Raw genomic sequence first — 23,789 nt, forward strand, 5'->3', positions numbered from 1 at the left:
GATAATGTGTGAATGGGATATCACATCACCAATCATTTGGTGAGAGCACGATTCAATGAGACTAGCTATGTCAAACTTCCCTCTGAATAGTACATAATAGTTATAATAAATTACATGGTTTTAATGATAAAGCATTTAGAATTTTATTGTTTTTGTTCTAGCCTAAAATGCTTGCTCTGTTTGGGATCATCATCAGTATTTGATGTTCTTCAAAGTATATTTTACATAAGATGCAAATCTGAATTTAAAAAAGTTTGTTTTTCCTGCAGACGATAAAGCACGGTAGATTCCAAGGAATCTAATAAATGCTATATGAAGACACTTGACAGAAGGCTTATTTGTACACTTAAATGTCCTTGCATATAAAATTGCTCTAGTTGCATAGTCTACTAAAGCAGTGTTTCTCAACCTTGGCGACTTTCAGTCCTGTGGACTTCAACTCCCAGAATGCTATGCTGGCTGGGGGATTCTGGGAGTTGAAGTCCAAAGGACTGAAAGTTGCCAAGGTTGAGAAACACTGTACTAAAGGATACTGAGTAGCAGTGAAACATGAATCAGTGCTAGTTGTAGCTTGTATTTCACTAAAATCAGACAGGTTTGGTGTAATAAAGTTTGGATATGAAACTCAACTTTTAAAGCTTTAGTAGCTTAATGAAAATAATGTTATGGTTTTATGCTTTACAGTTTTTATAGTTCAGGTTTGTTTACTGTTGTTATGAGCCAAATAATTACAAATAATTAAAAAGCTAAATAACATCCCCCAAGTATGATTTAATATGGCTTTTTCGGGGGCAGGTAAAAAATCAGAGGGCTTTTTTTCTCTGTTCTCCATTTCCGAACGCACAGAGCAGTGACATGGGGCATGGTTTTCACTAGGAAATCACTGCAGGAATTTGGAGTGTATCCCACTGAATTTACTCTAAAATTAAAACAGCCAGATTAAGCAGTGTTGTAATATAGTTCTTTGTGCAGGTGTGTGTCCTCCATGGCCTAGTTCATACTAGGGCCTGCAGAGCCACGCTGAATCACACAGGAGAAAACAAACTCCTAGAACTCCATAACATCCTGATATCCTGATAGTGCAGAACATAACATCCTGATAGTCCATAACAAAACATCCTGACCAGGATCCTGACCAGGATATGACCATATATAGACAGAACTTCCCTGAGCAGTAGATTAGAAATTGTACTTTTACAGGCTGTTTTTAATAACATGCTATTGCTCCTCCTGCCTTTGTTCTATCCCAATAAAAGGGGCTCTCAGGTTCTCATCTGGGTCGCTCCATCCCGAGAAAGTTCGTGTCCTGTCTTTTCTCAACATTGGCCTCATGGTCGACCCACGGGAACATCACATTTGGTAGCAGAGGATGGTTACTTCGCAAACACTGCTTTGTTGTTTAAATGTATCATTTATAACCGTTTTTTTTAATTTATTGTACAGCATTCCTGAATATAAAATTTTCCTTATTTTTGAATTAAAATTTCTGTGTGTTTTAATATCAACTATATTGTTTCTACAGACGAACAAACAAATGGTAAGATTTCTCAGTCTGGTTTATTAGCACAGCAGGAGGCCTCTGAAGAGCAAGAACTTCCCACTTGGGATTCCCCGTCTGAGGATTCTAAGAAACTGGAGACTCAGTTCAATGTAGTAACAATGATGTTAATGCCGGTACGGTGATACAATAATAATAATACATTTTTATGTAATAAAAGAGCATTTAACTTTAAATTTAAGTGCAATAAAATCAAAGTTGCATAGAGAGATAACAGCAATAAAATCCAAGAAAAGGCCAAGAAAACAGAAATGGCTTTGCCTGACTTCAAAGTGATATTGATGGGGGTACCAGATAAATTTCTGGGAAAGTATTTACTGTGTGAGCACCACCACTTAAAATATCAGTTGCTGTGCGCAATGCCACTCAGTGGGCCTCTAAAGAAAAACTCAAAGTCAAGTATTCATTTGTACAGAGAAGTAATCTTTTGGTACTCTGTACAAGAGATGAAGCACCAAAATGAGGAAAAGAAGGATGTTAAAATGGTTCCAAAATGGAATGGGAGCGATTGTAGTATCGGTATGGCATATTCATTTTTTTTTTCCAATTCCATTTAGTAGTCTCAACCATATTTTTAATATGACATTGCTAATGCACTTCCAAAGGCCATGTGTAGTCCAAATGAGAATGTATTAAAACATGATTAGCTGAAGCCTGGCTATAATCTGTCCTTCGATGTTTGTGTGTGTATGTTATAGATTAGATATTTTAAGCTGGGGAAAAATGCTATAGCTTACAGAAGCGACCTGTTTTCCAAGAGACAAAAATGGATCATGAAAATTACCAGACTCTGAATCTGATCCTTCAGGGAGAACACATTTTATCTATAAAAGATAGAACTTAAATGATATAGACAAGGAACTGTTGCAAGGTCCTTAACCTTATCCATGTTGAATAGCTTTCTTAGTCTCATAAAATCCATTACTATTTCCATGTACTAATTTAGCTTACTCAGTAATTAAATTAGATAAAAAGTAATAGAATTAATTATTGGGTCAATTACTGTTAAATGAAACTTTTCAATCAGGGTCAGGGTTCAATTTTGCACATTTCCTAAAATAATTTTTGACAGGAAAATAATGTGGGAACTCGAGTCTTATTGATTCATCCTCTCCTCTCTGGAATACATTGATATATTTTGAAAAATCCATTGCAGAAGTTCGGCTGTCAGAATTTTTCAGTGATTCCATTATTTCAGTTGTAAATTCAGGAAGGGATGCTGAGACGTTGCTGTTCAATTTTTTTCAATAGATGAGTTTGGGGATCTTGGAAGTATGAACTGATTTGGAGTTAAATTATTATTAGTCTAACAATCAATTCTATTGCTTCTTTGAAAAAAAAATGTGGGATAATGTTGGAGAGTTTTTAGATATTAAGATTCTCATACCTTTCAAGATTTCCACTGATTTAATGCAGATTTTTAAATTTGTTCATGCTATTTTGTCTAGTTTTTATTTATTTATTAAATGATATATAAAATGAAGGTGGGAGATGTGGAGAAACTTGTAGGAATGTCTTTTTGCAAATTATATTCAAGTTACAAAAATAGGGCAGGCGCTATATTACACTGGAGACAAATTCCTTGTGTGTCTAATCATACTTGGCCAAATGAAGTATTCAGTTCAAATTTCTGTGTACCGTATATACTCGAGTATAGGCCGACCTAAATATAAGCCGAGGCACCCAATTTTACCACAAAAAACTGGAAAAGTTATTGACTCGAGTATAAGCCTAGGGTGGGAAATGCAGCACCTACCGGTAAATTTCAAAAATAAAAATAGATACCAATAATGTTTTTGAATATTTATTTCAAAGAAAACAGTAAACTAGTGGTGTATTCAATGAAATACTTCACTCACCTCATGATGCTGATGTCCCGCTTTGATGATGATGTCCCGTGCAGCTGCGGGAGCGATGTCCCGCCTCCTATGACACACGGCACAGTGATTCCTATCATTGGATCACTGTACCAGAGGAGGTGGGACATCGCTGTGTGGCTGCTTGCCATAAAAAGGAGGAGGTGGGACATCGTTGCAGAGCGGCAGGAGGGGGAGGAAGGGGAATCGTAAGATAGCCCTGCATTACATTAGAACGTGAGGAGGGGGGATGGTGTGGTGCGCGCTGCGTGGCAAACTGACACAGAGGGAGGGGAAACTCACAGGGGCGCCGGGCTATTCACGAGCGTCACCCAGCGGCATGGCCCCGCCTCTTTTTCTCCTCCATTTCAGGCAAATTTTTCACTGACTCGAGTATAAGTCGAGGTGGCTTTTTTCAGCCCAAAAAGTGGGCTGAAAAACTCGGCTTATACTTGAGTATATACGGTATATGTGTTTTGTAGTATAATGGAGTACACGCAAGGCAAATATAATAATACGCACAGTTCAGATATAAAGAGTTCTCAAAACTCAAGCATCACAATGAAAAAAATGAAAGAATAGCTTTTATGTTTCCTTGCATTGGTTTTTTTCAGGCAAGATAATTAGTCCTGAGTTTTATGTGATTCTTTTTTCTTTCCTTGCATTTGCAGCACCTAGGCATAAAGAAAGATAACATTATACAGGAAATAATGGAAGAAGAAATACCGCCAGATGCAGTTCAAGATCAAACTCTTTATTGTCTCCCTAAGCTTGAGAAGAATGCTTTTGTTGCGTTATTCGTGGAAGACATTGTGTCCCCTTCACAATTCCACGTCCGGATTTATGGTGGAGAAACTTCTGATGAGCTGGAAAATATTATGTTTGAGATGAGGTTAAGATATATTTGGGGTGTTTTTGAGAGTTCTAGAGATACCTACTTTTGCACAAACTTTACTAAAATTGAAGGGAGGGTGAGAATTAACTTTGTTTTTGTGTATGGATGCCTATAATCCAGTGGTTCCCAAACTTGGCAACTTTAAGACTTATGGACTTCAATTCCCAGAATTCTCCAGCCAAGTTTGGGAACCACTGCATAATCCATAACTCTCAACTACTTGCAGTGCAACTGCTCTCAGAATGGTTATCCATGCACATTTCAGACTTTCAACATTTCATTTTAGAATTGTCATGTTTGTCTGAAAAATTGTGAGGAAGAACTTAAACATTGTCATCATTTTTCAACAGTTCAAATTTCGACAATTTGTTTGTATCAATTCCATAAGAAAAAAAAAAGGCAAATAAGATTAGGTAGAAAACATTTTTGCAGGCTTAAAGAAAATAGAAAATATGTCAGAGCTTTGGCAGCATGACTAATATTATGAGATAAACCCAGGAGCAAAACACAGCACATACCACACAGCGCCTTTAGACAATTAATAGTGCTTTATATGCAAATATATACAAACATACACATGTATGTTTGCTTTCCTTGTGTATTTTGTTCGTAGCTGTGTGGTAAGGGATTTCTTCATGTGTATCAGTGATGGGTTTCAAAAATTGTTCGAACCTACTCTGTGGGTGTGGCCTCCTTTGTGGGAGTGGCTTGCCGGCCATGTGACCGGATGGGAGTGGCTTGCCGCCCATGTGACCAGATATGAAGATACCGATGACACTTGTCAGAACCACCTTAAATTACCTCACACACAGCACTGGCATGCATAAGAATAGGATGTAAACTTGTTTTTTAAAAGGCATCTTTGGTTTGCGTTAAAACAACTTCAACACACGCAATGTTCTGATTGCACCACAAACACTGTAGTCATCCTTACCTTTCACAGAGGCACTGAATTTTATAAATAGGAGCATGATAGTGTAGAATAATCATATCCAAGGACCAGTGGTGGGTTTCAAAAAAAATTGGGACCTCTTCTGTAGGTGTGGCCTGCTTTCCAGGTCCACTGGTGGAACCTCTTCTAACCGGTTCGGTAGATTTGACGAACCGGTTCTACTGAATAGGTGCGAACTAGTAGGAACCTGCCTCTGATGTTTATGTTTGTATATATTTGTTTATAAACCACTATTAATTGTCTAAAGGCTCTGTGCTGTGCTTTGCTCCTGGGTTTATCTCATAACACTAGTCACCCTGCCAAAACTCTTTGACAGGTTATAGGCCCAGTCCAGACAGATGGCCAGAGTGACTAGATAACATAGCCTGCTATTATGTATAAACCCACCTGTAAAATATATCATGATATGAGATATGGGGAGATTGTTTAAGATGGCCAGCTGGGGCTTCAAATATTGGCACTCCAGCTGCTTCCTAGTCCTCATCTCAGCGTTTGTTCTGTGACTAGGAAAAAATGCTCTGCTATGTGGGAGCAGCAAAGTCAGTCCTTAAATCTATCAGACAAGATGAGTGAGCAGTATAAGATACATGTATTCTTCACAAGAGAGGAGGGATTTCCTACCAGTGGGATTTTCAGCTTTTCTCCAGATGCGAGAGAAGTAGCTCGTGGAAATGAAGCATGTTTTTGTTCTAGTATTTCTAATCTGATCACTTTATATATATATATTTTTAAAAAAAGAGATTGGTTAAAAAATAGGATTTTTAAAACTGGATACTCTTTGCCAATCCAAATAATGCCTCAGAGACCAATTTATTAATTAGACTTATATACCGCTTCATAGGGCTTTCAACCCTCTCTAAGCGGGTTTACAATTTTTTTTTTAGCAAATTGAGTCAGCTCCTGTTTACAAGAACTCCCATGAAATTCAATCCAGCGCACTTCAGTACTCATCCATGTTTATAATATTGTAGGAGGAAAGTTGTATTCGTGTACGGTAGCCAAAAAAACCCAGGTTTCTGGTAGCACCTTTTCAGACTGCAGAGCTGTAGCTCGTGTAAGCTTATGCGTTTTAATAAATTTGTTAAATTAAAAAGGTTGTACCAGACTCCCCCCAGATATATAAGAAGCTACAGTGGTGATACATTTGAATCTTCTCTTTCAGACGATGCTATTCTAGTACATATGTAGCTAATCGTTACGTCATGCCTGAAACCTTCATCCGTCCTGGCCAGCTTTGTTGCGTAAAGAATTCAAAAGAAAAATGGTGGTACCGAGTTATCATTCATCGACTCCTTAATGACCAAGAAGTGGAAGTGTTTTACCCAGACTTTGGAAATATAACAATAGCTCAGAAATCTTCACTGAGGTTACTCAAGTAAGTAAACCAGTGGTAGTCAACCTTTTTCTACCTACGGCCCACTAATGGATCTTTCTTGATGGAAAAATTTCCTTATCGCCCACCAGTTTTTGCGCAAGTGCGGAACATGAGCATATTTCTTTTTTTTCCAGACATGGCTTCTAAATTTGTTTCACAATTTAACAACTACTTTTACTCTTACGTTTTGATCTGCACTCCACACAGTGCTTTTTCCCCTCCCCTTTTCCCTTTTATTACAACCACCAAAAACAATGCTATATTAGGTGCCAATTTTTATTAAGTGTCACCATCAAAAAAAATTCCTTTTCCTTCCTTCCTTCTTCTTTACCTTTCTTATAGTATTTCACTATATCAAGGATCTCTTTTTCCCTTTTTTATTTTCTCCTTCTCCTTCCTTGACTTTTTTCTTTCTTTTATTTTATAAGATAACAAAATTTAATTTAGGGGGCCACACTAAACACTGCTTACTCTCCTCCTTTATTTTATCCCCTTTTCTCTATTTTTCTTCTCTTTTTTTGTTAATTTTTTTTATCTTTTCCTTTTTATCTCCTTTTTTTTACCTTCCTTAGGGCAATGTACAAAAGTAAGGCTGAGCTAGTTAGCCCGCTTCTTATTATTAGCCAACAACAATTCTCTCCTGCCTATAACTTTTCTTTCTCCTATTTTACAACCTTCATTATCAAAGCACGTGTTCTTACATTCTCAAAAGCATTGCAACACGGAAATACTTAACTCATTTCTTAGTGGTTACCTTGAGGAGAAAGCCTTATAAGGAGATGGGGTCTTACTTCTCCTTTTGTTTCAGGTATGGCTTACGTGTTATTAACGAACTTTAATTGAACCTTGGTCTTTTGACATAGAGACATCTTGTGGTTGGGCACTGGCTTCCTGTTTCTTTTGCAAGCTCCAACTCTGTCTATGTGGCTTTTAATATAGAAGTAAAGGAGCCCTAAGAGGCTGTTACAGCCTGACCTAGTAGGTTTCACACTTAATGTCCAAATCTCACTTTATGTCTGCTTTATCCCCCCCTTCTAGACTCTATTAATACCCACAATTGAGTCTAGCCTGTTAGATTAAAAATACAAGCATGCAGAATACAGAATAGCAAATTAAAGCACATTTTATAGCACATCTGGCTTTTGGCAAACTACATTCATCACAAACCATTGCTTCACTTAAGAACTGCAGCGTTTGCTTAATGACTGTAACATTTGCTTTATAATCAAGGTATTCATTTAACAGCTCTCAAAAAAGTCATAAAATCATTTTACGACCATTACAAGATACTACCCTAATGGGCATCATATGTCAAGAACTATTTGTACTTCAGTTTGATTTTAGCCTCCCATTTTGTTCTTGATAGGCTGATAAGTTAGCCATTAATCTGACATTTTAGACCATGTTTAAAGTAAGAGATATAAGACAGGTAAGTGATATAGCTCATCCTTGACTTACGATGATTGGTTTAACCATCGTTCAAATTTATGATGACACTTAAAAAAAATCATGACAGGTCCTCACACGACCATTGCAGTGTCCCTACAGGCACGTGACCAAATTTGGGCATTTGGCAACCAGGATGTGTTTATGACCATTGCAGAATTCCAGAGTCATGTGATGGCAATTTACAACATTCCCAGATAGCTTCCAACAAGCAAAGTGAATGTGGGAAGCTGGATTTGCTTAATTACTGTGTAATTCACTTAACAATCATGTTGATTTACTTCACCAAAAAGGATAGTAAACTCAAGATATGACTCACTTAATGGCTGCATCACATTGATCAAAATGCAGTGGTCATAAGTTGCAGATTGCCTGTATTTACATATTTGCAAGGGCTGAATTTGGGCAACATGTAAACTAAAATGTGATTTGTTTTTATCAAAATTGGGTAATAATAATACCATCAAAACATAGTCTCCAGAAATGTTGCTACTTAGTTTGAGGACTGTATATCATTTTGTAATTTTGTGACATATTTGTAATACTTCTGAAAGTTAATTTATATGTTTTATTTTGTTTTATTCAATAATAAAATGGTGTGTTCCTTGCCTTTGCAAACACTCAAAGACCATCAAGCTTGTGTTCCAACCCTGAAGAATTTTAATAATTTAGTTTATCCACCCAGTTAAAAGTTTAAAATATTTATTTGTGTTAAAGTGTGTTTCAATCTGAAAATAAGATCAAAGATTAGAGAAGGCTGTACTCATACACTCTAATGTCATTTTTACTTTGGGGATTCTGTTCCATAGTTTGCCAGAACATCTAAACATGGTAAACTATTATGTACTATTAAAGCAAAAGAATATTAGAGATGACCAATACCGTAGTTCATTAACACAGATAAAATGGCAGGTATAGACACAGTCCCTGTCCAGTTTCACATTTGATGCTAATCCTAATGTGGCTTGTTTGTTTTGGCTTTTCATGCTCTGAAAACAAAAGCGAATGAAGTGTGGTTCACTTCAGAGAAGTGAACATCAGCAATAGCAATAGCAGTTAGACTTATATACCACTTCATAGGGCTTTCAGCCCTCTCTAAGCGGTTTACAGAGTCAGCATATCGCCCCCACAGTCTGGGTCCTCATTTCACCCACGTCAGAAGGATGGAAGGCTGAGTCAACCTTGAGCCGGTGAGATTTGAACCGCTGAACTGCAGATAGCAGTCAGCTGAAGTGGCCTGCAATACTGCACTCTACCCACTGCGCCAACTCGGCTAAAATCAGGTGGAAACAAGATTGTGGTTTATTTGCCAATTGCATCTATTACTTAGTATTATATGTGAATGGAAATGAATGTGATGGTTTTCTGAACTGTTTGTATTGCAGCTTTTCCCAGCATCTAACCAGTTCATAGAGGCAATATAAACATTTTTTTTAAAAGGAAGAAAACAAAACATTTGTTTTACAAGTTTTGATTGTTTTGCCAACCTGTTAAGCTGTGCTCTGAATCTTTCAACAGAGTATTCTGTAATGTGTGTATGTGATGTGCGTATGTAGTTTAGTGGTGGGATCACTCACTGAACCAAGCTATCGTGAAGTTTTGTTTGGTTGTGGCTTAGTAGTGTATGCATAAAGGCATAATGGTTTACAAAATATTGTTTATTGCTTGAAGTGTTATATGAATCAAAAACATATAAAGGGATTGGAGAACAACATCAAGTCATCTCTTGTTGATAAATCTGAATTAGCCTATTATAACATTCTTCCAACAGACAGTGCTATGCAAAACTTCCTGCCCAAGTTATCCCTGGTTGTTTAGCCTGGGTGAAGCCAAGCAAGGTATGTAATTTCCTATTTGTTTGGTTCTCATCTGGGGAATAGATTGGTGATAACTGAAGAGATCATCACAATTTTTTGAGAAGCTCAGAATGAAGAAACTCCCGAATGAGTCAACCCAGAAAATGGTTAAAGCACAAGTTCTATAAAACTAATGGTGAGGTTAGTCACATCATATATTAGAATACATTATTATAAGATTTATATCTAGCACAGATTGTCCCAATGATTTGGAATTTATAATCTAGATATATTTTATCTAGTACATTGTATTCTATATGTACGTCTACACACACACACATACACTGTGATCACTCAGTGGTTAAGACACAGCAGCCCAGGTTTGAGATCCGAATGCTGTGCGTGGGGTGAACTCCATTCTCACTCCAGATCCTGCCAACCTAGCAGTTTTTTTTAATTATTATTATTATTAAAGTATTTTTATTAGTAAAAGAAAAATACAACAACCAATAACTGGTAAAAGACAATACAACATCCACTGTTTCGCTTTACATTTGACTGCGTTTCAAGACATTCCCATAATATCAAAATCATTATAGACATCAAAGGTTAGGTATCTTCTTCCCTCCCTCTTTCTTTCCCTTGTTTCTTCTTTCCCACTCCCCTTCCTTCCCTCCCTCCTTCCCTTCTTCCCTCCTTCCTTCCCTCCTTTCTTTTCCTTTCCTCCTTTCCTTCCCCTTCCCTTTCCTCTCTTCTTCCCCCCCTCCTTCTCTCATATCTTCCCTCCCTCCTTTCCTCCTTCCCTCCTTCCTTTCTCTTCTCTTCTCCTAGCAGTTTGAAAGCATGCAAATTCGAATAGAAAAATAGGGAAAGTAATGGCGCTCTATGACTTCATGCTGGCCATATGACCATGGAAGTGTCTTGGACAGCACTGGCTCAATGGCCTTGAAATGGAGATGAGCATCTCCTCCTATAGTCAGCAACAACTAGCAGAGTAAAATCTGCACGGACTCCTTTTATATTATGTGTATAGAAGTGATTGCATGACCTCTGTAGATGCTACATACTAAATAAAAATAATCTGTTGTAAGGAAACTTGTTCTGACACCCCCCCCCCCCCCACTTCGCCGTCCAGGAATGAAAGCCAAAACAGACGTACAAAAGAATGTTTTAATCAGTCCAGACTCTTGTTGGCTGCAAGCCCAAAATAAACAAAGAGATAAGCTCTCTGGCAGCAATTAAACAAGCTTCTCACAGCAAACCACTTATCCAAGTTGGTTTCTCTGAATCATGAATGTGAACGAGAACGTTGACTCCTGCAACCAGGGCGTGGCACAAACATTCTCTTTTATACTCAAGAGAGGATCTTAATCAGCATCAGCTAATCACAATCATCTCCTACAATTACGCCGTTGTTCCTTCCTTCGAGTAGCCCTTCGTCTGCATGCATCCTGAAACAACTCCCAAATATTTTCCTGAACATTCCCTTTGATCCAATGCTCTGCCGCCACCTGGTGGCCAATCAGTCTCTCCTCGCCCTGCTCGGAGTCGACACCCTGTCCAGGGTCCTCCACCTCCTCCAAGTCCGACTCATAAGACGCCTCGCTGTCGGAGTCTGGCGGCAGCTCCAACGGCTCCTGCCGGGCCACAGCAGAAACCTATGTTGTAGCCCTTGAAATTTGCTGTAACAAGCTTGATGTCTGATCAAGAATTGACCTGTATCTTTCACATAGTTTGATTGCCTCCTGGAATATGTTATGTACCAAAGTATTCAAGACAACATCTTATCTTTTTCTGGGATCTGTTTCAGTTTAGGTGAATTTAGACGCAGTAGTAAATACATACCGTACTTACATCTTGAAGCATGTTCATCTATTCCTGAAAAGGCCTCCCCTCAATCCAGAGGTCTGTGCCTTATTTAGCAGAAAGGAAGATAACACTGAACTTAAGAATCCTTCTTGAGAAAAACAAGGGAAAAAAATGATACACATACATCAAAAAATCCTATGCAATCCCTCTTTGCCCACTATATTAACTCACACTTGCCAGGTTAAATTAACCTAAATCTACATTGTTCTGTCAATGAATGACATATGTGTATGTGTATCAGAAGTCACATTTCAAAATGGGCAGGGTCAGGATAAAACTTTTGAGTAAATGAAAATAAAAAGTATTTGATTCCACATCTGCCTGTATTAGCTATTGTCTCATACGTAGGCACATTTTTTCTCAGCATAAAAATAGAAAATGATTAAAACTAGAGGGCTTTGGGCTAGCTGCATTGGTTAAGGGGTAAGAATTGGGTTGATATTAAGTGAGGGAAGGAGTCAAGGGGGAACAACAGAGCAGGGAAGTACTAGGTAAGATTCTGGAGTAATTTCATATAGTTTGTGTATTGATTTTAATATTTTGCTTATTGTATTAGTGTCTGGATTTTTTTAGATTTAAATAATTTATAAACAATTGAAACCGGGGTTCAAAGAAAAAATAAGTTGCAATATTGGGAAAGAATAAGGTTTGTCTTGCTTACAGAGCAATGTTAGCATCAGAATTTAAATATTGGAACTGTTGACTAAGTCAGGGAATGAATACATCACTGAAAAAGCAGGTGAAGAGAAGAAAAGTTAGTGTCAACGTTCCAAATATCATGCAGAATTAAATCAGAGTCAAAGGCAGAGCTATCCTTAAAGTTCCAATTTAATAAAACAGACATGTTGGCAACCATCTGTGGAATCCCAATTCTGAACACTTCCTGGGATTCCACCCAGTTGAAAGTTCATGATTTTATCCCCACACCCATAAACCCATCACATGGTCCCATCTTCTTCGGCCACGCTGGCATCTCCACCCAGCTGCTTCCGGTCAGGTGTAGAGGTGCGGAGACAAAAGATGACCTTGGGCTTCTAGAAAAGAATGACAACAACACATTCCACAATTCTACTCCTTTCTATTCCCCCCTCCCAACTACTACACTAATGAAACAGCATAGTGAAATAATAGAAAGTGTGGCAGGCCAAAGATCCTAAAAGGAATATAACTACAGGCTTGACAGATGATTTATTAACAAGGAAAGAAATTAAATTTAAAATGCTGATTTTTAAAAACAGACTGGCAAAAAATCAAGAAAAACAAAGCAAATATAATTATTTTTTAAATTTGTACCCCTTCCCGCCCCGGGGTCGAATGTAACATACATAGCACAAGATTCTTCCCTCCAAATTTTCCGAAAATAACAAGAGGCTGAAAAATAGGGATTATTCTGAAGGCTTCCATGACTGTGAGAATACCTGAATTTGTGCTTTTCTGATTCTAAATTTAAGCTTTGGTTTATATTCTTCTTTGTCCTCTCTTTTTTTCCTGCATAAAGGGTGATTGGTCTGTCGATGCTATAAAGGAATTCCGAAGACTCTGTGAGCTGAAATTGCTGGTGGGATTGGTAGATGAATATATAAATGATGTCCTTTACCTCTTCCTTTGTGATACCAGTTCCGATGAGGACGTCTACTTGCACAATGTTTTGAATTCAGAGGGTCATGCACTCATTTGTAGGGAGAACATTCCTTCCAAGGTAAAAAGAAGACAAGTTATGATGGGGCAGGGTCTCAGTGCTGAATTATGGCAAGTAATTCTCAGACTGGCTTGAGCTGGACCGAAAAGAAAAGAAAAATGGAACAAGACGATCATAAGGGAAACTGAGATTGTGTCAAAGAAATCCATATTGGAAGAGGGAGTTAATTTTTTTACAATTGCTAAAGCGATATAATCATACAATTTTTTTAAACGTATCAATTATCTCTCTAAAAAAAGTTTTTACATTTTTTTAAAAAAAAGTTTTAAAAAGTAATCTGGATATAAAGAAATAGGTTCCATAAAATTACCTTTAAAACAGCCTAATTTTCTAATCGGACTACAAATCAAAAATCAATAATAGGAAAACAAGCCTATTGATGGATTGGCATCATACCTAATTAACAAATTAGTGTTCTGTTTGTAACTCTACCTTCAGGTACAGATAGCATCATATAAATAGAACTGAAGTCCTCAAGCTGAGCTGTATGAAAATAGCAAATGAAAACAAGTAATGTTTCATCCTGACGACCTCGTATGTTAAACAGATAAAAATCAGAACCAGATGAGTTAATTCTATTTTGTTGTAAGCTACCTTGACAGAACCTTGCAAGTCTGAAAATGCAGTCATCCTCTTCCCCCGTTTCTATTACAGCTGAAGAAATGGCAGAGGCTCTCTTCTGAGCCTCTTGCCCCAGCTACTATAGTTGTGAGCTACCGTGACCCGACAAAAGCGCGCACAACAAAAGCGCGCCGACAAAAGCGCGTCGCTAAAACCGTGACATCAACGCGCCGACAACAGCGCGTCGACAGAAGGGCGATTTACAACAGCGAGTTGACAGAGGGGCGATTTAAGTTAAGGTAAGGGTTAGCATTAGGGTTAGGTTTAGGGTTAGGTTTAGGTTTACAGCGCCCTTCTGTCAGCACGCTGTTGTCGGCGCGATTCAGCGCTCATTTGTCGGCGCGGTTCAGAACTCACAGTTTTGTCACCGCGGTTTAGTCGGACGTGCTTTTGTCGGTCGCCCTTTTGTCGGTGAACCGTGAGCTACACTATTTCTTATGTGGCCATCCCCTGGCAGCCACTCTTTGCCCAAGGCCTTTCCCACATACCATTAACCACCCTGGGTTGCAGCTTGTTTCTAAGATCAGGCTGGAAGCTATTAAATATTTCTTTGTTTTTACTTTTAACAGGGCTTCAACGAGCTAAATCCTTTTACGCTATACATGAAACTGCACAGAAACCAGCCTGCTGATTTCACAGAAGCAGACCCTTCATTGCTTCAGGAGGATTTTCTTGTGAACTTCCCAGGAACAAATTCAGAGACTTGCAATAATGAAGAAGTTTCACAGGTGGGAAAATCTGAGCATCTGATTATTGCTCCTCATACTATTTACGTATTTTTTTCTCTGTTCCTTTAAAATCCCCAGAAGACTTGAGGAAATTTTTCTTCTAAAATTAGCATCCAGTAAATATGGCTGTATGGTTGGGTGAATCCCCAAAATATTACATTGAGCCAGATGGATTCTCTAAAGTCAAAAGCAAACAGTTTTTCTGGGTGGCTTGCATTGTGCACTGCAGCACTTGACAATTGTTTAGCATTGATCTGACTTTCTTCACAATCTGTCTTCATGTTTTTAAATTAAAAGGAGTGTTGGCACGATGCGTAACAGAACATCAGCCTCCAACATTACCTCTGTTCCCAATAGTTATTCTGGACCCAACATGAAAATGATGGGTAGCCGCAATTGGTTCCACCACAAAACCGCGGTAGACTAAAGCGCGCTCGACGAAAGCGCGTACGTGACGTCATCACAGCGCGACGAAAACAGCACGCTGTGAGCGGTAAATTTAAAATTAACGCGTAAATCTAAACCTAACCCCCCCAAACCTAACCCTTAACCTAACCTAACCCTTAACCTAACCCTAAACCTAACCCTTAACCTAACGCTAAACCTAACGCTAACCCTTAACCTAACCCTAAACCTAACCCTAACGCTTAACGTAATCCTAAACCTAACCCTAACCCTTAACCTAACCCTAAACCTAACCCTTACCTTTATGTGAATCGGCTTGCTTTAATTTAATTTTAATTTAATTTATTTTTAATTTTATTTGTCGCGCTGCTGATGACATCAGGTACGCGCTTTAATCGGGCGCGCTTTAGTGGACCGCGGTTTTGTCGTGCCACGGCCGCAATCTAGTGTTTTCTTTAGATGTACACTCGCTTACCTAGAAGAAGAAAAAAAGGAGTATGGTAGTGAACAGTGTAGGGGGTAATGAAAGAGTATCCTTCTGGTTTACTTTCTAGTAAATGGGTGTTTTGTGGTTGCCCAAACCAACTATAGCACTCATTTGCAGATGGGAAAGCCACAGCAGGAGACTGCACTGTCCAATGCCCCCTTTTCTCCTTTCAACTCAAGTCTGGTGTACGTACAATATTCTACAGCCACATAATTTCCTTGATTGGTAGATTCTATCAACATAATTGTCATTATTTGACTGGTCTTCCTCTCCATAGCTTTATCATTATTATTATTATCACAACAAGAGAACTGTATCACAGCAACCAGTTGTTTTGCCGGATTTGGCATTGGTTACTAGTCGGGCCCCTCCCAGGGGCCTAGGACGTCGTAGCGTACTTTCGTAATATGCGTGCAGATCCAAGCAGTGCGGCTTCTTGCATTTGACTGATGGTGATTTTGTCAATTTTTAACTGTTTTAAATGTGATTCCAGTGCTTTTGGAATAGCACCCAGTGTGTCGATTACCACTGGAATTACCACTGCTGGTTTGTGCCATAGTCGTTGAATTTCGATTTTTAAGTCCTGGTATTTTGCGATTTTTTCATGTTCCTTCTCGGCGACCCTGCTATCACCTGGTATTGCGATGTCTATGATTGTGACCTTATTTTTCTCAACCAGTGTGATGTCTGGTGTATTATGCGCCAGTATTTTGTCCGTTTGTATACGGAAATCCCACAAGATCTTGACCATCTGATTTTCGGTGACTTTTTCAGGCTGATGTTCCCACCAGTTTTTTGCTGTTTTGATATTATAATTTTTGCACAAATTCCAATGGATCATTTGTGCTACTGAATTGTGCCGCAATTTATAATCAGTCTGCGCGATTTTTTTACAGCAGCTGAGTATGTGATCAACAGTTTCATCAGCTTCTTTGCAAAGTCTGCATTTGGCATCATCAGAGGATTTTTCGATTTTGGCCTTAATGGCATTTGTGCGGATAGCTTGTTCTTGCGCAGCCAGGATTAGTGACTCTGTTTCTTTCTTTAATGTACCTGTTGTTAACCATAACCAAGTTTGTTCACTGTCCACTTTATCTTTTATTTTTTCCAGAAATTGGCCATGCAGTGCTTTGTTCTGCCAAGTCTCCATTATTATTATTATTCTTACTATTTTTATTTTTATTATTATTATTATTATTATTATTGTGGAATGAGATAATCTTACATAAATATTTCCTCATAATGTTTAAAATATTTCTGTGGCAATCAAATGTTAATGCCTCTTGATACATTTTTCAGTGTTCTTCCTTTTAAATGAATGAATGTGAAATTACATAATTAGATATATTAGTGGGGTTGAGAAATGAAGCATACATAAAGAAGTCCTTAAAATAAGATAGTTTCAACTATTTAGCATTTTCTATGTGTATACTGAAAAGATAGTAAATAGAAAAATACATGAATAAAATATTGCAAAGTGATAAAAGTTAAATATGTGGGAGTATTTATTCAGTTGCAACTTTAAAGATTGTTCATAAATCTCCTTTTTCAGTGCTTTTGCAACTTTGAGTGATTGCTGACCAAGCAGTCAATAAGCGTGGACTACTTGTAAAGTGTAGGAATTGAACAAAATGGCCAAAAGTGTGATTGTATTTACTTTTAATAAATGGAATTTGTGCAGGATTTTCCAGTGAACAAATTCTATAAAATACTGTATTTGAAATTAAATATATAATTAAAATGACAGTGTTGTAAACGTTTTTTAGCATACAACAAGCCAGTCCTCAGATCCTGAAGTACCATACCTGGAGCCGGTGTATTTTTGCCAAGAAATTTGGGATGAGAACTGGTTGCCTTCATCATCTTATGAACAAAAGAAAAATGAGGATGCTTCTGATAATTTACATCCTGATTTTATGGTAGTTTCTGACCAGACTTCAGGCCATGAAAGCAACAAAAATAAGATCCAACACAACCAAGGTGTGATTCAAAAGGTAGATTTTGTTACTGGTTTTTCGTGTTACTAATCCGAAACTTCAGTTGAGATGCAATGCTCTCTTATCCCAAAGATTCAGAGTTTGTAGTATATAGATTTTTTTAAAAAAGAAAACCATAATCTTATCTGTATGCATAAACATTAAATTGGTGAAAATAGATTACAACTAAAAAGGGTAAAATACAAAAATACTAAAATAAGGAAACCGCATGGCAGTAAAAACAGACTAGGAAATTATTACCAGCCAGCAAGCATACCACATGGAGTAGAATACCAAAATATTTTGGAAAATTTAAGGGAATGATAAATGCCTGCTTTAAAATGCTTTCAATTTGAACTTGGGAACAGCACATGTATTCTCTGAAATACAACTGTAATTGAGCCCAAAATCACTGTCATAATTTGCGCCAGTCACTAAGCTGGTCATCATGTGACCAACCTGATTTTATAACTTTTCTTGTGGGGGGTCATTAAACTCTGGTCGTAAAGTGAACAGTGTCTGTTAAGCGAACCACTTTTCTACAAAGTAAATGCAGGTTTCTGGCAAGCAAAAGTTTAATGTTAATTGTGGTTACATGACTGGGAAGTCAGACAAAGAGCCATAAATGCAGGCCCAAAATACGATCACATGACTAGCTGGGTTGCCCCGCTCTCAGAACTTTGAATCTGGTTCAATAGTATGTCCACCATAACTTCAAACAGTCACTAAGCAATCAATTCAGAGGTGGGTTCCTACCAGTTCGCACCTATTCGGTAGAACCAGTTCGTCAAATCTACCTAAGCGGTTAGAAGAGGTTCCACCAGTGGACCCGGAAAGCAGGCCACACCTACAGAAGAGGTTCCAAAAATTTTTGAAACCCACTACTGGTCCTTGGATATGATTATTCTACACTATCATGCTCCTATTTATAAAACTCAGGGCCTCTGTGAAAGGTAAGGATGACTACTGCGTTTGTGGTGCAATCAGAACATTGCGTGTGTTGAAGTTGTTTTAACGCAAACCAAAGATGCCTTAAAAAAAAACAAGTTTACATCATATTCTTATGCATGCCAGTGCTGTGTGTGAGGTAATTTAAGGTGGTTCTGACAAGTGTCGTCGGCATCTTCATATCCGGTCACATGGACGGCAAGCCACTCCCATCCGGTCACATGGGCTGCAAGCCACTCCCACAGAGGAGGCCACACCCACAGAGTAGGTTCGAACAATTTTTGAAACCCACCACTGAACCAATTGTAAGTAAAGATCCACCTTTATTTCATAACATGAATGCCACTACTAGAAAAACCTTAAATGTCCTAAAAGTTCTGTTCAAATAACAGATGTTAAGGTCTCACAGAGCAGTAAGAAGCAGGCATTTAGCTACATTTAGAACATTGTTCCCAGATTGGGTAGACCCAGATATGAATGCTTTCACATAATATCAGAACTTTAATGTTGCTACAATAATGCTGATTTGATAACGGGCTTTTGCTTCATTCAAAATATCAAATTGCTTTTTAACAGCAGTTCAGTGCCCGTCTGCTGATATCTGGGATTAGAAGTTGGACAGGGTCAGGGCTGGCGAGTACCTAGACTGGGTTTAAGTTAGGCTAGATTGGGATGTCAAAATCATCTAAGAAGAAAACAAAGGCAAACGATTTCTACTGTTGTGTTGTCAAGAAGACAGCCCAGATATATCCACGAAGTCCCCAGAAATTGTTCTGGACTTGAAGGAGACATTGATTACCTTCAAAGCCAGCCCCATGTTGAATCCCATAATCAAGATTTGGAGGCTATGGAGAAATTGATCTGACTTCTCCAGACAGGAGTACTGTTGAGAACATAGCAGTGTGTGACGCACTGCTTGTTAAAAGCTGGAGTTGAATGAAGAGGCAGGACTCAGGATGGTGGCTCCAGCTCTTTATTGCAGGCTTGGTACATTCTGCGTGCCCGTTGTCAGACAGCTCTCTCTCTCTTAAAGGGAGCTGTCTGGCAGCCCATCCCACTCAGGTTGCTCAGCCAATAAAATTAAACCTTCCCACTTGGAAAGCGGACCTGAGTGAAGCCTATATCCCATGCTTCACTATAGCAATAGCAACAGCAGTTAGACTTATATACCGCTTCATAGGGCTTTCAGACCTCTCTAAGCGGTTTACAGAGTCAGCATATTGCCCCCCAACAACAATCCGGGTCCTCATTTTACCCACCTCGGAAGGATGGAAGGCTGAGTCAACCCTGAGCCAGTGAGATTTGAACAGCCGAACTGCAGAACTGCAGTCAGCTGAAGTAGCCTGCAGTGCTGCATTTAACCACTGTGCCACCTCGGCTCACCTTCACTCCCTATTAACATATCTAACACTGCTGCTACCATAGTACTTTGAGTCCCAGGCAATTCCGTTATGTAAATTGTTTTCCTCTGTTCTCACCATTTTGGTTCTTTGGTCATCACTTTAAAGGTTGGATCTCCCTCTAAGACCTAAAGGTTGGAGGGAGGTCATTTTCTGCTTGGAATAAATGTCCTTTTTTTGGCAGACCGGGGATGTGTCCAGTGCCATTGAGATAGCAGATGATCCAAGTCTGGAACATCCAAATGAAATTCTGAGCTTGGCGACAGAAACCAAGGTAATTTGATTTGTAATATTTCTGTTCTGACTCCCTTTCCTCCATCCAGGAACGAAAGCCAAAACAAACGTAAAAGAGAATGTTTTTTAATCAGTCCAGACTCTCGTTGGCTGCAAGCCCAAAATAAACAAAGAGATAAGCACTCTGGCAGCAAGTCCTACAAATCTAGGCCAACGCAAACAAGCTCTCACAACAAACCAATTCTCCAAGTTGGCTTCTCTTAATCGTCAACGTTGACTTCTGCAAAAGGGCGTGGCACAAGCAGTCTCTTTTATAATCAGAAGAGGATCTTAATAAGCATCAGCTGAGCGTAATCATCTCGTATAATTACGCAGTTGTTCTTGCTGCCGAGTAGCCCTTCGATGGCGTGCATCCCGAAATAACTCACAAGTGTTTTCCTGATCACTCCCTCTGATCCAAGGCTCCGGCGCCACCTGGTGGCCAACCAGTCTCTCCTCGCCCTGCTCGGAGTCGGCACCCTGTCCAGAATCCTCCACCTCCTCCAGGGCCGACTCATCAGACCCTTCGCTGTCGGAGTCTGGCGGCAGCTCCACCGGTTCCTGCCGGGTCACAACATATTTCTATTTAGGATAAATGTTTTTATTAGACTGGACAGTTGTATGCTCTACAGCAACTCCAAAAGAAGAAAATATATATTAGCTGAACTGGTCAGACTGTGGAGTCCTTGGTGCTCTCTGAGCTTGTTTGCTTGCAGACATTTCAAATAGGTAACTATACTCCTCAGTCTATAGGGATTGTTAAAAGATATGCAAAATATAGGGGTATTGTTAGAGTTGTCAGATCTTCGCCGTATTTGCCATTCCAAATTTATGTGACCACCTATGCCCGTGATGGGGAAACTATGACATGCGTGACACAGGTGGCACGCAAAGCCATATTTGCCGGCACGGCAGCCCTCAGCTGCGGTACACATGTGCGCTCCGCCCCTCTGATTTTCGACCTTCCGGAGGGCGGGGAAGGCCATTTTCTCCCTCCCCAGGCTTCAGGAAAGTTTCCTTCAAAAAACTCCCGTCCTCTGTGTTGGGGGGGTCATGTGCATACATGAGGGGGGGGGGTCATGTGCAAGCGCGGTAAGCGCATGCGCAGGTGGGTGGGTACGCATGGTCACAATTTTGGAACACCTATAGAAAAAGGTCAGCTATCACTGACCTGTGCTTCATATATTTTATTTTATTGTAACAATGTCCGTCAAATGGATATCCTGTGTTTTAAAGCAGGTTTCTTTTTTTTTTTTTACTTGACTGCAGACAGAATCCTCTGTTGGAGATATGCCTGATTCTTTTTCACAAACATTAGAAGAGTTTTATGTTTCCATTGTTCATTCCAAGAAACCAGAAAAGCCGAGTCAAAATGAATCAGATGTAAACAAATCGTCTGTTTGCCATTCCCAGCTTCCTCCGTCAACATCAGTGTTGCATGGTATATTTACTCATTGATCTTCTAATGATCCTAACTTTGCTACTGTTATAGTATTCTTAAATTTGTTCCTAAAATATCATGCCCTTTTAAAATTTATTTATTTATTTATCTATCTATTTATTTATTTGTCTGTCTTGTATGCCGCCCACTCCCGGAGGACTCCGGGCGGCTCACAAAAGACAAGGGAAAGGGGGGAACAAGACAAAGACAACATATTAAAAACAAAACCAGCATTCACAATTTCCATGGAGGTAGATGCTTCTCAGCTCCCCCCAGCCTGCTGGAACAGCCAGGACTTGGTGGCTTTGCGGAAGGCCGGGAGGGTAGTAAGGATCCGGATCTCAACAGGGAGCTCGTTCCAGAGGGCCGGAGCTGCAACAGAGAAGGCTCTCCCCCGGGGAGTCGCCAGCCGACATTGGCTGGCAGATGGAATCCGGAGGAGACCCAACCTGTGCGATCTAATTGGTCTGAGAGAGGTAATCGGCAGGAGGCGGTCTCTCAGGTATTTGTATTTGTAGCTGAACTGGTACTACACAATCAGATTCAGCAGAGATTACAAAATGATCAACTTTTGAACCATAGGAAGTCTCTCTTGAATCCCAAGAAGAGCTAAATTCTGAGATATCAGGAATGGTGGCTAACCAGAATAGTATGGAACATATTGATTCTGAAAGAGTTAACATTTAAAGTGAAAATTTGAGAGAGCTAGGGGAGGAAATGGGGAAATATTGTGTACTGGTTTACACAGCCGATTCTATTGGTCTTCATGTTTCAAATAAGAAATCATCATGAAGTCTAGACAGAGGTTTCCTCTAGGGACATGAGAACAGCTTCCTCTACTCAGCACTTCCTGTTCATGATGAAAACTGGGTTTTGTTGAGTAACTTTATATGACCTCATGTTAGTTTAATCAAAAGTGGAATTGGAATAATTTAAGGAGAAGATGTGGGAAAGCAGAATCTATACTTACATTATAGAAATGTGAACCTAGTTAAAAGTGAGATCGGTCAGGGCAAAACAGGATCTAAGACCTATAACAAATAAATTTCTAACCACTTTTTCTTCTCTTCACTACGTAGGAAGACCTGCTTCAGAGAACACGGTTAATGGTGCTCCTGGAACTCAAACAATTTCTGTGTATAATGCGAATGATTACTTTGAACCTTGTGCCCTTGGTCACAATGCCTTGGTCTTTACTGCTGAGCTTCAGGGCTCTTCAAAATTTTGTATTCCATGCAGTCCAACTGTTGCCTTGGGAGCATCTGCGCGATTACTTTCCTCTGGCGGATATTTTCCCCTTAACTTTAGGAAGCTGAAGCTATCAGAAACGTCAGTATGAAAGATTTCCTAAAGACTTCAATATTCATCTAGTTCAGTGTTTCCCAACCTTGGCAACTTGAAGATGTCCGGACTTCAACTCCCAGAATTCCCCAGCCAGCGAATGCTGGCTGGGGAATTCTGGGAGTTGAAGTCCGGATATCTTCAAGTTGCCAAGGTTGGGAAACACTGATCTAGTTAACTGGACAATAGCAAAAAAAAATGAAAAATAAAAATCTTGTAATTTGAGCCTATGAGAAATTATAATTTAAAGCCCAACTAAAATTTGGGCAATTTATGCCATGACTTTTCTCCATATTTTGCTTTTCTTGTTGTATATTACTGTATCTTGTTGTATATTACTGTTAACATTTCTACTCTTAATATAATAGTTTTACAAATAATCAACGAACTGTCTTATTTAAATTGTATGAATATTTCTATAGGCTGGGAGAGTCATTGAGTTTGAGGGCAGCATTTACAACAATGTCAAACTACAGCTGCCAATTCCTTATTGATATCGGCCTTCGTACATATTGAGTTCTTGCCAACCTAGGATATTGTAATAGTGTAGCATGTGTGCACAGATATGAAGTGTGGTACCAGCCTTAGTAATAACCAAGCAGTGTTATTTCGCTTTTTTTTTTAAGTGTATGCAGTTTTCTGGGAAAGAGCTTAAATTAATATGAATGCTACACATTTGGTTTTCTCAGCATTTCTAATGACATGTTCAAATATTCAGTCTCA

General features: G+C 39.1%; 1 protein-coding gene across 3 annotated transcripts in view; it reads left to right on the forward strand.

Annotated features, from left to right (window-relative positions):
* Nucleotides 1-23,084, forward strand: part of TDRD5 (tudor domain containing 5) — a 35,006-nt gene extending 11,922 nt beyond the window's left edge. For 2 of the 3 annotated variants that reach the window (XM_087726845.1, XM_087726844.1), the window contains 10 exons: nucleotides 1,523-1,674; nucleotides 4,086-4,306; nucleotides 6,424-6,636; nucleotides 9,854-9,920; nucleotides 13,246-13,446; nucleotides 14,637-14,795; nucleotides 17,454-17,681; nucleotides 20,196-20,285; nucleotides 21,554-21,725; nucleotides 22,805-23,084. In XM_087726845.1, the coding sequence (XP_087582971.1) occupies nucleotides 1,523-1,674; nucleotides 4,086-4,306; nucleotides 6,424-6,636; nucleotides 9,854-9,920; nucleotides 13,246-13,446; nucleotides 14,637-14,795; nucleotides 17,454-17,681; nucleotides 20,196-20,285; nucleotides 21,554-21,725; nucleotides 22,805-23,064 (1,763 nt within the window). In that variant the 3' untranslated portion in view covers nucleotides 23,065-23,084. Of the gene's footprint in view, nucleotides 1-1,522; nucleotides 1,675-4,085; nucleotides 4,307-6,423; nucleotides 6,637-9,853; nucleotides 9,921-13,245; nucleotides 13,447-14,636; nucleotides 14,796-17,453; nucleotides 17,682-20,195; nucleotides 20,286-21,553; nucleotides 21,726-22,804 lie in introns of those variants that run through there. The other variant, XR_015698240.1, reaches the window with a different exon arrangement.
* Nucleotides 23,085-23,789: the final 705 nt, after the last annotated feature.

Source organism: Thamnophis sirtalis, unplaced genomic scaffold, assembly GCF_051295495.1.
Source record: "Thamnophis sirtalis isolate CommonGarterSnake01/CBP01778 unplaced genomic scaffold, rThaSir2_p1.2 scaffold_12, whole genome shotgun sequence".
Taxonomy (NCBI): domain Eukaryota; kingdom Metazoa; phylum Chordata; class Lepidosauria; order Squamata; family Natricidae; genus Thamnophis; species Thamnophis sirtalis.